At 40.4% G+C, this 13,678-nt stretch overlaps 1 protein-coding gene across 6 annotated transcripts in view; it reads left to right on the forward strand.

Annotated features, from left to right (window-relative positions):
• Window positions 1–13,678, forward strand: part of ATE1 (arginyltransferase 1) — an 85,799-nt gene that overhangs the window by 31,896 nt on the left and 40,225 nt on the right. For all 6 annotated transcript variants that reach the window (XM_065066843.1, XM_065066844.1, XM_065066840.1 and 3 more), the window contains one exon: window positions 5,051–5,150. In XM_065066843.1, the coding sequence (XP_064922915.1) occupies window positions 5,051–5,150 (100 nt within the window). The remainder of the gene's footprint in view (window positions 1–5,050; window positions 5,151–13,678) is intronic.

A 13,678-nucleotide genomic window follows, 5' to 3' on the forward strand; every position in this document is an offset into this window, starting at 1 on the left:
TGCTGTACTAGCACCATGTATATTTTTCAGGTATGTTAATCTCATTATCTTTGTCTTTCGAAAGCCTGATGGAGAGAGTAATCCTATGAATTTTAAAGCCTTAAATTGACTACCAACCTAATCTTGCAAAACAGTAGGAATAGTGAGTAATACATTTCACTGTGAATAAGACTTCTGTGCTAAAACGCAAGTTACTGCTTTTCTTCCTTAAGCAATTTTATGATTCCATTATAAGGAAAAAAAACCCGAAACGAGTGGAAATATTTGTGCATCTCAATTATTTTTTGCAGCTTTTTTGCTTTTCTGTTTACATGAAGTGAGCTGATCACAGACACGTGGTCTTGCCAGGGAGCTTCTTGTGAAGCAACTGGATTTGAACCTTGTGCCAGACTTGTCTATTTTCAGGTTTTCCTGGGTCTGAGAAGTTCTAGCAAAAGTATCGAGATGGGCACTACACTCTTTCACGTGTGAAAGAAGCGCCAGAATTGTGAGATCCAGCTTTATTCTTAAGGCATCCCATTGAGAGGCACCTTCTCCATAGGTGGAGCTTCTTAGATATTGTCTAGTGTTACATATCACATGGCTTTTGAAATGTTGTGTCCAGTTGTGGCCCCTCAGTTCCAGAGGGACAGGGAACTGCTGGAGAGAGTCCAGAGCAGGGCAACAAAGATGCTGAAGGGAGTGGAGCATCTCCCGTGTGAGGAAAGGCTGAGGGAGCTGGGGCTCTTTAGCTTAGAGAACAGGAGACTGAGGGGTGACCTCATTAATGTTTACAAATATCTAAAGGGTGAGTGTCAGGAGGATGGAGCCAGGCTCTTCTCAGTGACAACCAGTGATAGGACAAGGGGTAATGGGTTCAAACTGGAACACGAAGGGTTCCACTTAAATTTGAGAAGAAACTTCTTCACGGTGAGGGTGGCAGAGCCTGGCCCAGGCTGCCCAGGGGGGTTGTGGAGTCTCCTTCTCTGCAGACATTCCAACCCGCCTGGACACCTTCCTGTGTAACCTCATCTGGGTGTTCCTGCTCCATGGGGGGATTGCACTGGATGAGCTTTCCAGGTCCCTTCCAATCCCTGACATTCTGGGATTCTGTGATATGTGAAGCACAAACGCTATTTTTAGGAAACCTCTTCCTATCACAGTTAGTTCATACACTTTTTTTTAAATTCTCCTTTTGGGTGTGTTCTTCTCATTGCAGTGGTGAATTTTATGATTTCTGCATCATCTTTATGTGAGTTGTTCAAATGCACACGTCAAAGGATTTTTCCCACCAAGTGCACTGTAAAGTTTCTAACGTCAGTCTAATGGTTTATAGCTGCTGAAATGAGGTGTTGCAATCACTAGAATGGTTCTTTGTGAAGGAGAAACTGTAGATTCGTAGTAGAGTTTAGGACAGAAGGGTCCTCTGGGTGTCATCTGGTCCAGTTCCAGCACAAATCGGGGCCAGCTTCAAAGTCATCATGAGAGTTAATGTTGCTGTCGATGTAGCATCTCCAGTGGTCTATGTCTAAAAGAGTCTGAATTGTCATTATTCTGAGGTGTTCAGTGGCGCTGGTGATTTTATAAAATTAATCAGAATTAAGAAATATAGAAAAAATGTTAGAACTCCTATAATTTAGAACTGATCTTTTTTCTGTCTATGAATGGTCTAGATTTTTAGAATTGTTACGTATGCTAGGTATTTGAAATCAGACTGATTTTTATTTTTTCCATACAAGGTGAGCATATGTCATAAAATACTCAGTCCCTTTAAGAGTGTTGTTTTTTGTAGTGTTTGTATGCATCACACTGCTTTATGTGACAATAGACAAGCATAATCCATTTCTATGAATTCTCAATATTATTTTAAATTTCCTACATAATTAACTTTAAACTTTGTCGGTGCGACATGCGTACATGTCTCAACTTGTGAAAACACAGCTTTTAAATTACGCAGCATTTAAGGCAATAAAAACAAGTTTCCAACAGTCTTAGAGGGGGACAAGCTTGTTCTTCTTTCAAAAATGGAAAAAGAAAAGCCTGAGAGTTAGGGGGGATTTAGGAAGTTGCGAAGGAATCCGATACCTTCCAAGCTGTTGCCAATTTGACTCTGAGGAGGTTGAACCGCTCTGCGGTGCTGTCACTTCCACTTCATGCTACTTTGAGGATTTTTGCTGCTGAGTCGTGGAAAGGATGGGATTTGGAGATCATGTGAAATATGTAGGCGTGTAAGTAAAGAATGAGGGGAGAAGAAGCTACTTGTGGAATTATCCGTCTTACCAAAGGAAGGTAGATCATCAGGAAACATTGAGTGAGTCTCATTTGCAGGGAAAAGTTAAACCTTCTCCCTACTGCCTAAAATCACAAATATTAGGCAAGCATAGCATTCATAAACTCTATTTAGTAGGAGGAGAAATACTTGAACTTATTTTTGAGATTGGGTTATGTAGCACTGATATAGTCTGAATATGTAATATATGTCTTCCTCACTAGCTGGCTGCTCTTGCCAAACGCTAACAGTTTTGAGATATTGTACCATAACGGAAAGTTTTACAAAAAGGTGATTACAAGTCTGTAGTCCCTTTTCCATAGGAATGATTTGGGCAGGAGGAATGTGGGTAGGTGTGTGTTGTGCCATACGGTGACACCTCATTGCTTCTCCTGGTGTAACGTGATGGAGTTGGAGGATTCTCCTTTGTTGGATCACAGCATGTGCTCCTGAAAAGTAGAATCACAGACTGGTTGGTGTTGAAGAGACCTCTGGAGATCCCCCAGTCCAAACCACCTGCTCACGCAGGGTCACCAGAGCAGATCACACAGGGTCATGTCCAGGTGGGTTTGAATGTCTCCAGAGAAGGAGACTCCACAGCCTCTCTGGGCAGCCTGGGCCAGGCTCTGGCACCTCCCAGGAAAGAAGTTTCTCCCCATGTTCAGATGGAACCTCCTGTGCTTCAGTCTGTGCCCATTGCCCCCCATCCTGTCACTGGGCACCACTGAAAAGAGTCCGGTCCATCCTCTTGACACCCACCCTGAGATATTTATCAGCACTGATGAGATGCCCTCTCAGCTTCCCTTCTCCAGGCTGAACAGGTGCAAAATGTTTTAGCATCCCCCAATAAAACTTTGTATGGAGTGGGCTTGATGGAATAGATAAATGAAAGATAGAGCAAGAACTTGAGCTAAGGGTCCTTACCTGGGGTGTATCACAAAGACCGTAGGACACGCGAAGACCCTGACAGTAGGTGTAAGTAACCCAGCTTTGGTCTCACCTACACCAGCTCACTTGCAAGTAATGATAATACTTGCTGCAGCCCAATTTTTACCTCATTGCATTATTTACTTCACTTTCTGTTCACTCTGAGACTTCTTGTTTTGTTAGATCTGATAGTGTAGTCCAATTGGACAGAGTGTTGAAGAATTTTGGAATGCAAAACCAATGTTTTTTCCCTGTAGCGTTCCAATTTTTTTAATTGTGGAAAGGTATTTGTTTAATTAAAGTCCGGGATAATGTGCGTGAAGTGGTAAGGTTCTTTAACTTCACGCCGTGTCTTAAATATTATGTATATGAAGTGCATGTTTGTACATTTCTGGTGATACATAAATCTTAGTTCTGTAATCTGTTGTATTTACCTGCATTTTCAGATACAGAGCAACTTATTTCTAGACTTGCTCCTCTTTGAACAGATATCTATAGATACAGAATTACAATGGACTCCTGATGGTCTTAGCAAACTACATGTGACTGAAATGTTAGGTTTTCAGTATACCTAAACATCTTTATTACTAACAGTAAATTATCAAATTATAAATTATAAAAAAACCCAGTATTTACATACTTCCTATATGCACATGCTCGTATCTTTTTATTATATCTTACTGAAAGTAAGAACCCAGGATCCATATTTTATCAAATTTGTTACAGAAGGGAACTGCAAAGTTACAAATGCTATAAAAATGAGCATTATAGTGGAAACACTGGCTGAATCTTTGTAATCATACTGCTTTCCTTGGGCCAGTAAAATAAAAAGCAAACTTATTTTGGAATACATTGACACTTCTCTTTCAGAATAGATTGGAAAATCATACAGTCAAACATGGGATGGATGAAAAATACTTTTTGTTGTGTTAAGGTGGATGTTTTTATATGTAAATTGCTAGAACACAAAAGTAGAACAAACAGAGGCTTATAGAATCATAGAATAGCTTCACAGAATCACAGAATGTCAGGGGTTGGAAGGGACCTGGAAAGCTCATCCAGTGCAATCCCCCCATGGAGCAGGAACACCCAGATGAGGTTACACAAGAAGGTGTCCAGGCGGGTTGGAATGTCTGCAGAGAAGGAGACTCCACAACCCCCCTGGGCAGCCTGGGCCAGGCTCTGGCACCCTCACTGAGAAGTTGTTTCTTCTCAAATTTAAGTGGAACCTCTTGTGTTCCAGTTTGAACCCATTACCCATTGTCCTATCATTGGTTGTCACTGAGAAGAGCCTGGCTCCATCCTCATGACACTCCCCCTTTAGATATCTGTAAACATTTATGAGGTCACCCCTCAGTCTCCTCTTGTCCAGCTCCAGAACCCCAGCTCCCTCAGCCTTTCCTCACACGGGAGATGCTCCACTCCCTTCAGCATCTTGTTTTATAAAAATACTCTGAAGTTTTCCTGAGCCACATTAGCCAGTCTATGTACAATAACTGGACCAGATTTCTGTAGAATTCCAATGAACGTGACTATGAACAAGAAACCTGTTAAACAGAGTCTCTTAGTCACTTTTATTTGAATTTCAAGTCAGTCAATTGGCAGGACAAAACACAAAAATGGAAGTATTTTTAAGTCTGACATGGTGTTTTGCATTTTGTTTGTTTGGTTTCTAAGCATTATTTTTCAGTTCATTATCTTTGGGTTTTTGAAAGCATTAGTTTTGAGTTTGTTCTCTTGATGTTTTATTTAGTAGAAGCCTAGTCCTTTAAATAGGTCAAGAGCCAGGTAGCTGTAAAATATTTCAATATGAAGAGGTAAAATGAGTACAGGAATTGTATTCAAAAGTAATTAGTATTTTCTTTCCTTTCACAGGGAAATTGCTTTTACTAGGCAACTTCATGAGAAAGCTCCTGATCTCTGTTTTTATTATATGGGTTTCTACATTCATTCGTGCCCCAAAATGAGATACAAGGTAAAGTGTGTTTTTACTTATTTCCTTAGTGTACTCTTATTCAAAGGATTTCACAATGTTCAAAGTAATATAATCTTTTGTAATTGTCATTTCGGATTTCAACGTAGACTTTACATGGTTAAATTTGAACTTTGGTTACTATTTAACTTGGCTTAGGATATTTTTTTTATAATTTAGCTGCATGTGGTATTTATTACAAGTTGGCTTAAAAGCAGTTCACATGGAGAGGTTTTCAAGGCTGTCAGATAATAGTCTGTCATTAGGTTACCTGGCTATCTCATGTTTACAGGGTATCTTCCAATAGATTAAAAATCTCCCTTTTTTTTAGGTTTGCATATTTGTGGAACCGTTGCCTAGTGACTCTGGGCAGCGATAACATGCCTTCGTGGTCTTGGCTGCACTTGGGTTTTTCCCCTTTGTTTTTTGTTAGAAATAGGGGACTTGCTCTGCAGACCCAACCAGAGAGAAGCTGCTTAGCAGCAATTTTGGGCCAGGTAGCAGCAATTTTGGGCCAGATTTTTGAGGAAAGGGTCAGGAGAATCCACAGAACATTTGGAATAACTGATCTGTTGGCAAACCTCCCTTGTACCCCTTTAGCCTCAACTTTGTTTAGACCTAAGTGCCTAAGGGTGTCTCTCAACTGTGTTTTTTAGGTGTCATGAATGTGGTATCTTTTCTTTGTTAATGTATCATTTATTTTTGAATATTACAGTACAATTTCAGAACACTGAACATGGATAGAAATTGACTGAACATTTACACATAACCAAATAGATCTGTTTATAATGTGGGAAGACACAAAGCTCAGGAAATCTAGAGTAAGAGGTGCAGTGTTTTCTTCTACTTTCTTTTTATTCCTTAAAGTGTGATGAAAATCTGAAATATTTTCAGCTACTTCTCAAATAACCAAACAATTGGGAGGCTCTTTGAGGTGATGGATGTGAAGGAAAAAACATTTCAGCTTTATTGTGAGCATGATGTCCCTCCCTCTCCTTTTGCCAACTTGACTTTATGATCTACATCTGCTGACCAAAACAAAAAGAATATTAAGTCTGAGGGAAGCAAATAGATGAGCTGGAAAACACCACCTCTGTCATCCTAATTACCTTAAAGATTATTGCTTGAACCATAGACTCTGGTTACTTGCTCTACTCTTTGGAACTATTTACAAGTTTGGGATGATTTGTTCGTGGTGAGACACTGCAATTTAGCATCCCTTGTCTATTCTACCACCTAGATTGTTCAGGAAGTGTAAAAAGAATGTATTTAGCTTGCTAGGGCACTTAAGAGATGAAACAAATCTGAATATAATGGCAAAAAGTGTCCCACTTCTGCAAGATGTCATTGCTGAGAAACTTTGTGTTCAGCTGCTTCTAGTAAGTTTTAATAAAATTATGAACTTTATATACATGCATTAACCAAAACTCCTATGTGAGTTGATTTATTAAAGTAGCCAGCACACCATTAAAATATGAAGATTAAATGCTATAAGACTGGGGGCTAACCTCAGTAGCCACTATACACTTGTATTATTTATTATAATGTGGTATCTCTTCTGTTGGGCCTGTGCTGTTATTTGAAAATGGTTGCACCAAAAATATAAGATTCTCACAGTGCTTCTAGTTTTCATTCTCAAATAATGGAAATTTAATAAATTGTCGTGAGAGTATAATGTATTTTTTTTCCACAAGAGTTCCTTTTCTTCCCTTCCTTAGACTTAATGACTATCTGATATGACTGTGATTTGGTAGAATATACATTTTAGTCTTCCAGAAACCTATAGATGTCAATGTGCTTAGGTCATTAAGTGTGGCGCAGTGTGAGAATTACTGGGCCAGGGGGTGGGAAGAAGAAGAAAGCCTATACATACGTATTTAGAACACATGCAATAGCAGGTAAGTCGTGTGCTTTATTGGGAGAGCAATCACAGAATCACAGAATCACAGAATCGACTGGGTTGGAAGAGACCTCAGAGATCATCGAGTCCAACCCTTGGTCCAACTCTAGTCCGTTTACTAGATCATGGCACTAAGTGCCATGTCCAATCTCAGTTTAAAAACCTCCAGGGGCGGTGAGTCCAGCACCTCCCTGGGCAGCCATTCCAGTGCCTGACCACTCTCTCTGCAAAGAATTTCTTTCTAATATCCAGCCTAAATTTCCCCTGGTAGAGTTTAAGCCCATGCCCCCTTGTCCTATTGCTAACTGCCTGGGAGAAGAGACCAATCCCCACCTGGCTATAACTTCCCTTCAGGTAGTTATAGAGAGTGATGAGGTCACCTCTAAGCCTCCTCTTCTCTAGACTAAACAACCCCAGCTCCCTCAGCCTCTCCTCATAGGTCTTATGTTCAAGTCCCTTCACCAGTCGTGTCAATAATTGAGTAAATTACTGCAAGGGTGTGTGTGTGGCTTTTTGTTTGTTTGTTTTCCTGTATAAATTTGTTCTAGAAGTGGCCAAATGAAAATCAGGTTGACATTAATTCTCCGGTTCCACTTTAACCCTCACTGAAATAACATATCAGAAACAAATTTTAACACTGAGCTCTGAAGTGTGTCGGACAACGCTTCTCCTCTTGTGAAGTGATTGGTAATGGTAGAGTAGGGTGGATGAGCACTGACTTTGCATATTAAATAATTTCAGTAATTCCCAGGTAACTTAAAGGTGTTACAGGTTGAAGATTTTGCTTTATTACAGTTTAACAGAGATGCTAGAGGCACCCTTCCTTTAATGATATTAGTTTGGAAGAACGACAGGCGGTAGGGAACTGTTGGTAAACTTGTCAAGTTAAGTAAAGAAAAGGAAGGAGCTGAAGAGCTAACCATTGTTTTTTATCCTCTACTTGTAATATTTTTTGCCAATTATTTGACTCAGGATGTTTAGAAATGGATGCCAGGCACTGTATCACTTCTTTGTGCAGGCAGTGTCTTATGGGGAACACATGCATGCTTATACTTATTTATAGTGAACTCACAGGATTTTGGAAATCTTTGAAGATTTTCCATCTTGTAGTCACAGATTGTGATGAATGGAAATGCCTAAAGTGACATTTTTGATGGAAATGCAGTTCTAGGCTACTTCTAGTGAAGATGCTGAGCTTGACTAGTGGTTTGTACCAAACAGCTGTGTCCCCACTGATTGATAGCGGATGAGTTGGGGTGTGTAAGGAACAGTGACTTTATGATGTAGATTTAAGGAGCTTGACAATGTTCTACTTTGCATGGAGTGAAATTCAGTCTTCTGTACAAAACGTTGCTGGAGTAATTAGGGATCTGTGCAATGAACTGTTGTACTCATGTTACAAGACTGATGCATGTATGTTGTGTACATGAGGACACAGCTGGACATTTGGGTTTTAGATGCACACGACTCCTAGATGGGAGGTGTAGATATCCAACACCAAGTGTCACAGCCTCGTTCTGCATGGGTGCTTTCTTGCAACCCAAATTGTAGACATCTCTTCTGGATTCTAACTGGTTTGTGCATGTAAAGTAATAGCCAAACATTGTTTTTTAAAGCCTTGGTGTTTCCACGAATGGTACGATTTTGGATGTAAATAGCATGTAGTCCAGTTGAAGATCAGAGGTGGGGGTGTCCTGGAGGAGCATCCCCAAGATGCTCAGAATTGAAGAATTATCAGGCGGGAAGTTTGATGATTAACAAGTATCACCCATCCCATGGATCAGATGTAATTATAGAAATTTTTAAAATAAAGCTTTCTGTAGACTCTCTGTTCCCTTTCCTTTTGTTCCCAAACAGTTTGCATTTGATTGCAATGTGATTTTAAAATGTGAAGCTACCATTTTAAAATGTTGAAACTGCTTAAGATGAGGGAAGGGAATATATTGCAATATTGTTATTTTTTAGTTCCCAGGTTGTCTTAGATTTGTCCTCATGTATGGATTAATATTCGTGAACTGGTAAAATAAAATCTACATTAAACTGAGACAAAAGGATTTCTTTAGCTGTATTAACTATGTTAATATGGAAAAATGTGATGAAAAACCTTAAGCAATGGCATTGTTCCATTTTTTATGGGTAGGTTATGGTGATCCAATATTAAAATAGTTCTCTGAAGAAATTCATGACACTGGTAAAACTCTTCAGGCTCTGTTGGATGTGGTAGTTCTTATGTTGGAAAACAGTCTCCTGGAAAAATTTCCAGGAGTCCTAAGATGCAAAGTCTTTTTCCTAATGCATTTTGGAGTCTGTGATAAAATTTGAAGTATAAGAAAGTAGTTTACTTTAGGATGGTGTTGCTCTCAGGCTCGCTTCTCATGTGTTTAAGTGCTGTATTTGTGTGCACTAATGCTTTTTGGTTGAAGATAATTTGTTTAGAAATATTTTTATAGAATTACAGAAATAAAAGAACCACCTTTAGCAAACGGCCATATCAGAGGGATGCTTGAGAGGATTGTTTTTCCCCTGTGCTGATATTCTGTCTGTTTTCTCCCACATCTTTCCAAGTTAAGCATTTCACTCCATGGCTCTGTGTTACTAAATTCACATTTTCCAGTCACTACTGCACTCGGGATCCTTTCTGTTCTTTCCATTGCAGTTGCTTGATACTGATTTTGAGTCTTGTCCACATGGATGAATTTTGGGTTTGTGCTTTTGGTGTAAACAGTAAGTGTCCTTGCAGCCCTGCCTTTGCCATTTAGATCTCTGCCCACCCTAAATCAAGTTCTCTAAGTTCTTGTATTGCGATGGTTATGCTGGTTATGCTTTCTACCAGTTTCCTTCCTCCTGGGTTTTCTCAGGCTTTTTCATTGTCAATATTTGCATGCAAAACTGCAGCTGGAGCACTTATCCTTCCTTATTGTGGTCAATGATCCCCTGAAGCCGCTCCACTAAGCTGGTAAATAACCACAAGCGTTGCTTTGAAGTGCGTAACAGGTTTAATGTCTTCTTGCCGTGTACCATTTTAAGACCATTCTATGATGCGAAGAGGTGTTTTGACTGAAATCTTTATCCAGACTTGTATGTAGGCCAAAGTAAATGGAATTATTTCAAACAGTCTCCTTCGGTATCAAGGCATGGCCAGACTTCAGATAGATGGAATACTAGAAAGGGCTCTGAAATGTCAGAAAAGAAACAAAAAGCTGATTCATCTGTGATTAATCATCCTTAAACTAAATACCTCAGACCGACTGTGGTCCTAAGCGGTGCCCCTGGAATTTTATGGCACTCGAGAGCCAATTTCTTTGGCTGCTTTCAGGAATTTCAGCATCGCTCCTGCAGCAGCAGTGAAATGATGCAGTGGTGGCTTGGGCTTGCGCGGGATGCACAAAGGTCTGGCTCACAGTATCACAGTATGTTTGGGATTGGAAGGGACCTCAAAAGATCATCTAGTCCAATCCCCCTGCTGGAACAGGAACGCCCAGGTGAGGTCGCACAGGAACATGTCCAGGCGGGTTTTGAATGTCTCCAAAGAAGGAGACTCCACAACCTCCCTGGGCAGCCTGTTCCAGTGTCTGTCACCCTCACTGAGAAGAAGTTTTTTCTCAAATTTAAGCGGAACCTCTTGTGTTCCAGTTTGATCCCATTACCCCTTGTCCTATCACTGTTTGCCACCGAGAAGAGCCTGGCTCCATCCTCGTGGCACTCACCCTTTATAAATATATAAACATTAATGAGGTCCCCCCTTAGTCTCCTCTTCTCCAAACTAAAGAGCCCCAGCTCCCTCAGCCTTTCTTCATAAGGGAGGTGCTCTACTCCCCTAATCATCTTGGTTGCCCTACGCTGGACCCTCTCCAGCAGTTCCCTGTCCTTCTGGAACTGAGGGGCCCAGAACTGGACACAATATTCCAGATGTGGTCTCACCAGGGCGGAGTAGAGGGGAAGGAGGACCTCTCTCGATCTACTAACCACCCCCCTTCTAATACACCCCAGGATGCCATTGGCCTTCCTGGCCACAAGGGCACATTGTTTGCTCATGGTCATCCTGTTGTCCACCAGGACCCCCAGGTCCCTTTCCCCTACACTGCTCTCTAATATGTAATTTCCCAACCTATACTGGAACCTGGGGTTGTTCCTGCCCAGATGCAGGACTCTACACTTTCCCTTGTTAAAAGGGCTTGTCCTGCCTATTTCACCATTTCTAACCATGGTATTTAGTTAACCTTCTCAATACGCTTGGATTTGCTTTGCAAGCTGAAATGTGTGAGGGAAAGAGACTTAATGTGACGTGACCACCAATGATTTTGGGGTACAAGGGTTCTGACACTGTGCAGCTGAGAGCTTTGAAAATATGTCACTAATTCCACACAAAAACTGCAGCGATTTTTATACCTTGGTGAGTGATCTCTATATTCACCATGTATTGAAGCTGCTTTTCTCACTGGTATTACTGTTTATCTTGATAATGGGAAAAGATGAGAAGCTGAGAGTAGTTTGGAATTGCTCCACTCAAGTCTGTTAGCACCTGTACTAGAGGCTTTCCCAGGATTAATTTTGTCAGTTTATAGGAATAACTATGCATAAAAATGAGTAAAAAACTTTATTTATGACCTGTTTACACACACAAAAAGAAAGTCAGCTAAATATTCTGAAAAGTCACTGCTTGTTATAGAGTGTCAAGTTGTTTGCAATGCCATTAGTTAATAAAGAACTGAAGTATCTGGGTTGAAAAACCATTGTCTAGTCAAAGTGATAAACACTTTGGCAACACAGTGGTTATGGGTGTTTTTGGCAAGACTGTTAAAAACAAACAGCAAAATAGTAAACAAAGGCAAAAACATAGTAGTAATGAAGCCCTGAGAATTATAAGTTACAGAAGTGGTGGGAAATTCCTGTTTATCTATATGTGTTATTGACATGACTTTTAACTGCCACCCTCCTTCTTTCATCCCATTTCTTCAGTGGGTTCCCCCACTGGCCAGGACACTCTGCATCAGCATCTATAATCACAGACAGAATCGCACAGAATGGACTGGGTTGGAAAAGACCTCAGAGATCATCAAGTCCAACCCTTGGTCCAACTCCAGTCCATTGACTAGATCATGGCACTAAGTGCCATGTCCAATCTCAGTTTAAAAACCTCCAGGGATGGCGAGTCCAGCACCTCCCTGGGCAGCCATTCCAATGCCTGACCACTCTCTCTGTAAAGAATTTCTTTCTAATATCCAGCCTAAATTTCCCCTGGCAGAGTTGAAGCCCATGCCCCCTTGTCCTATTGCTGACTGCCTGGGAGAAGAGACCAATCCCCACCTGGCTAGAACTGCCCTTCAGGTAGTTCTAGAGAACATTTATTTCTTCAGAGCTGTGAACTTACCCCATGTGTCTTTCTCATGCTTTGGGTTGGTGACTGAGGGAGGAAGATTATTCTGAATTCTATCGGAGTTTTGGCATTTAAACCCAAAGGGATTTTGAGAAGATTCTTGCTGGCCAGGACTTCTATATGTATTTTGGAAGACAGACGCAGTGTACATGTGTTGAATGGTTCTGAAAATCAAATTGCTTTAATAGTCCTTCAAGTTGTAATTAGCACAAAAAATCCTAATCTTTTTACCTATATTTTGTTAAAGGTGTTTTGCCTAGAAGGCTGGCTCTGTTTTTCGGCTCTTATAAGTTGTTTGCAATACTCAGGATCGCAGTGTCCCTCATAGTTTGCTGCTGCCTCCTCTTCCCCCTTCCTTCCTCTTCCCCCTTCCTTCCTCTTCCCCCTTCCTTCCTCTTCCCCCTTCCTTCCTCTTCCCCCTTCCTCCCTTTCTTCCATAAAAGCTTTCTCCTTCCACCTCTTCTCACTTGGAAGCCTCTTACTAACTACTTACTACCCACACTGACTAAATGGAACTAAACACGTTGGAATAAACAACTATGAAAATATAGGACAGAGTAAAAAATACCATAGGTGAAAAATTATTAGCTCTTTGGCTCTTGATGTACTACTACTGATAAATATTAAGAAGTGTTTCTTATTTACTTTGAACAGCATCTTACAGAGTATTTGAGGCCACTTTCTAGGGTTTTATTATGAGCATCAAAAAGCAGGAATAAGGAGATGCTCTGCTCTGGATAGCAACAGTTGTTACTGAATGCTGACAGTGGGTTTCCACTGCAAATGTAATTATTAAAAGCAGAAATATCAGTTTCCATTTTGTTTTCATAGCAGGTAAAGATAGTGACTGCAATTCTCTGTTTTTTCCTAAGCTGCTCTGTTTTATATTGTGTGTAACTGGTAAATTATGGGTTTTCCTTGGTGCAAGTATTGAAGCTGTGCTGAATTTCACTCAGTGTTTGCAGGGTTAAAGCCAGTTGGCATCCCATTGTTTTCTGCTAGAAACAAGCACAGATCCCAGCGTGTCTTTCTCCTTAACTTTTCTTTTAAAATATTTGTAATCTGGACTTATTTTTTTGTCAGTTAGAACAACATGAACGTGACCTGTGGCCTTATTTTTCTCATTTTGGAAATGTGGATTTCTTTGCAGTTGTTTACTTGAAGTTTACAGTGATTCAAGTGTAGCAGAATTGAAGTGAAAATAATACGTATATTTATGTGCAATTGTATTATTTGTATACTTTTATCAGGCCA

This window comes from Columba livia, chromosome 6, assembly GCF_036013475.1.
Source record: "Columba livia isolate bColLiv1 breed racing homer chromosome 6, bColLiv1.pat.W.v2, whole genome shotgun sequence".
In the NCBI taxonomy this organism is placed as follows: Eukaryota; Metazoa; Chordata; class Aves; order Columbiformes; family Columbidae; genus Columba; species Columba livia.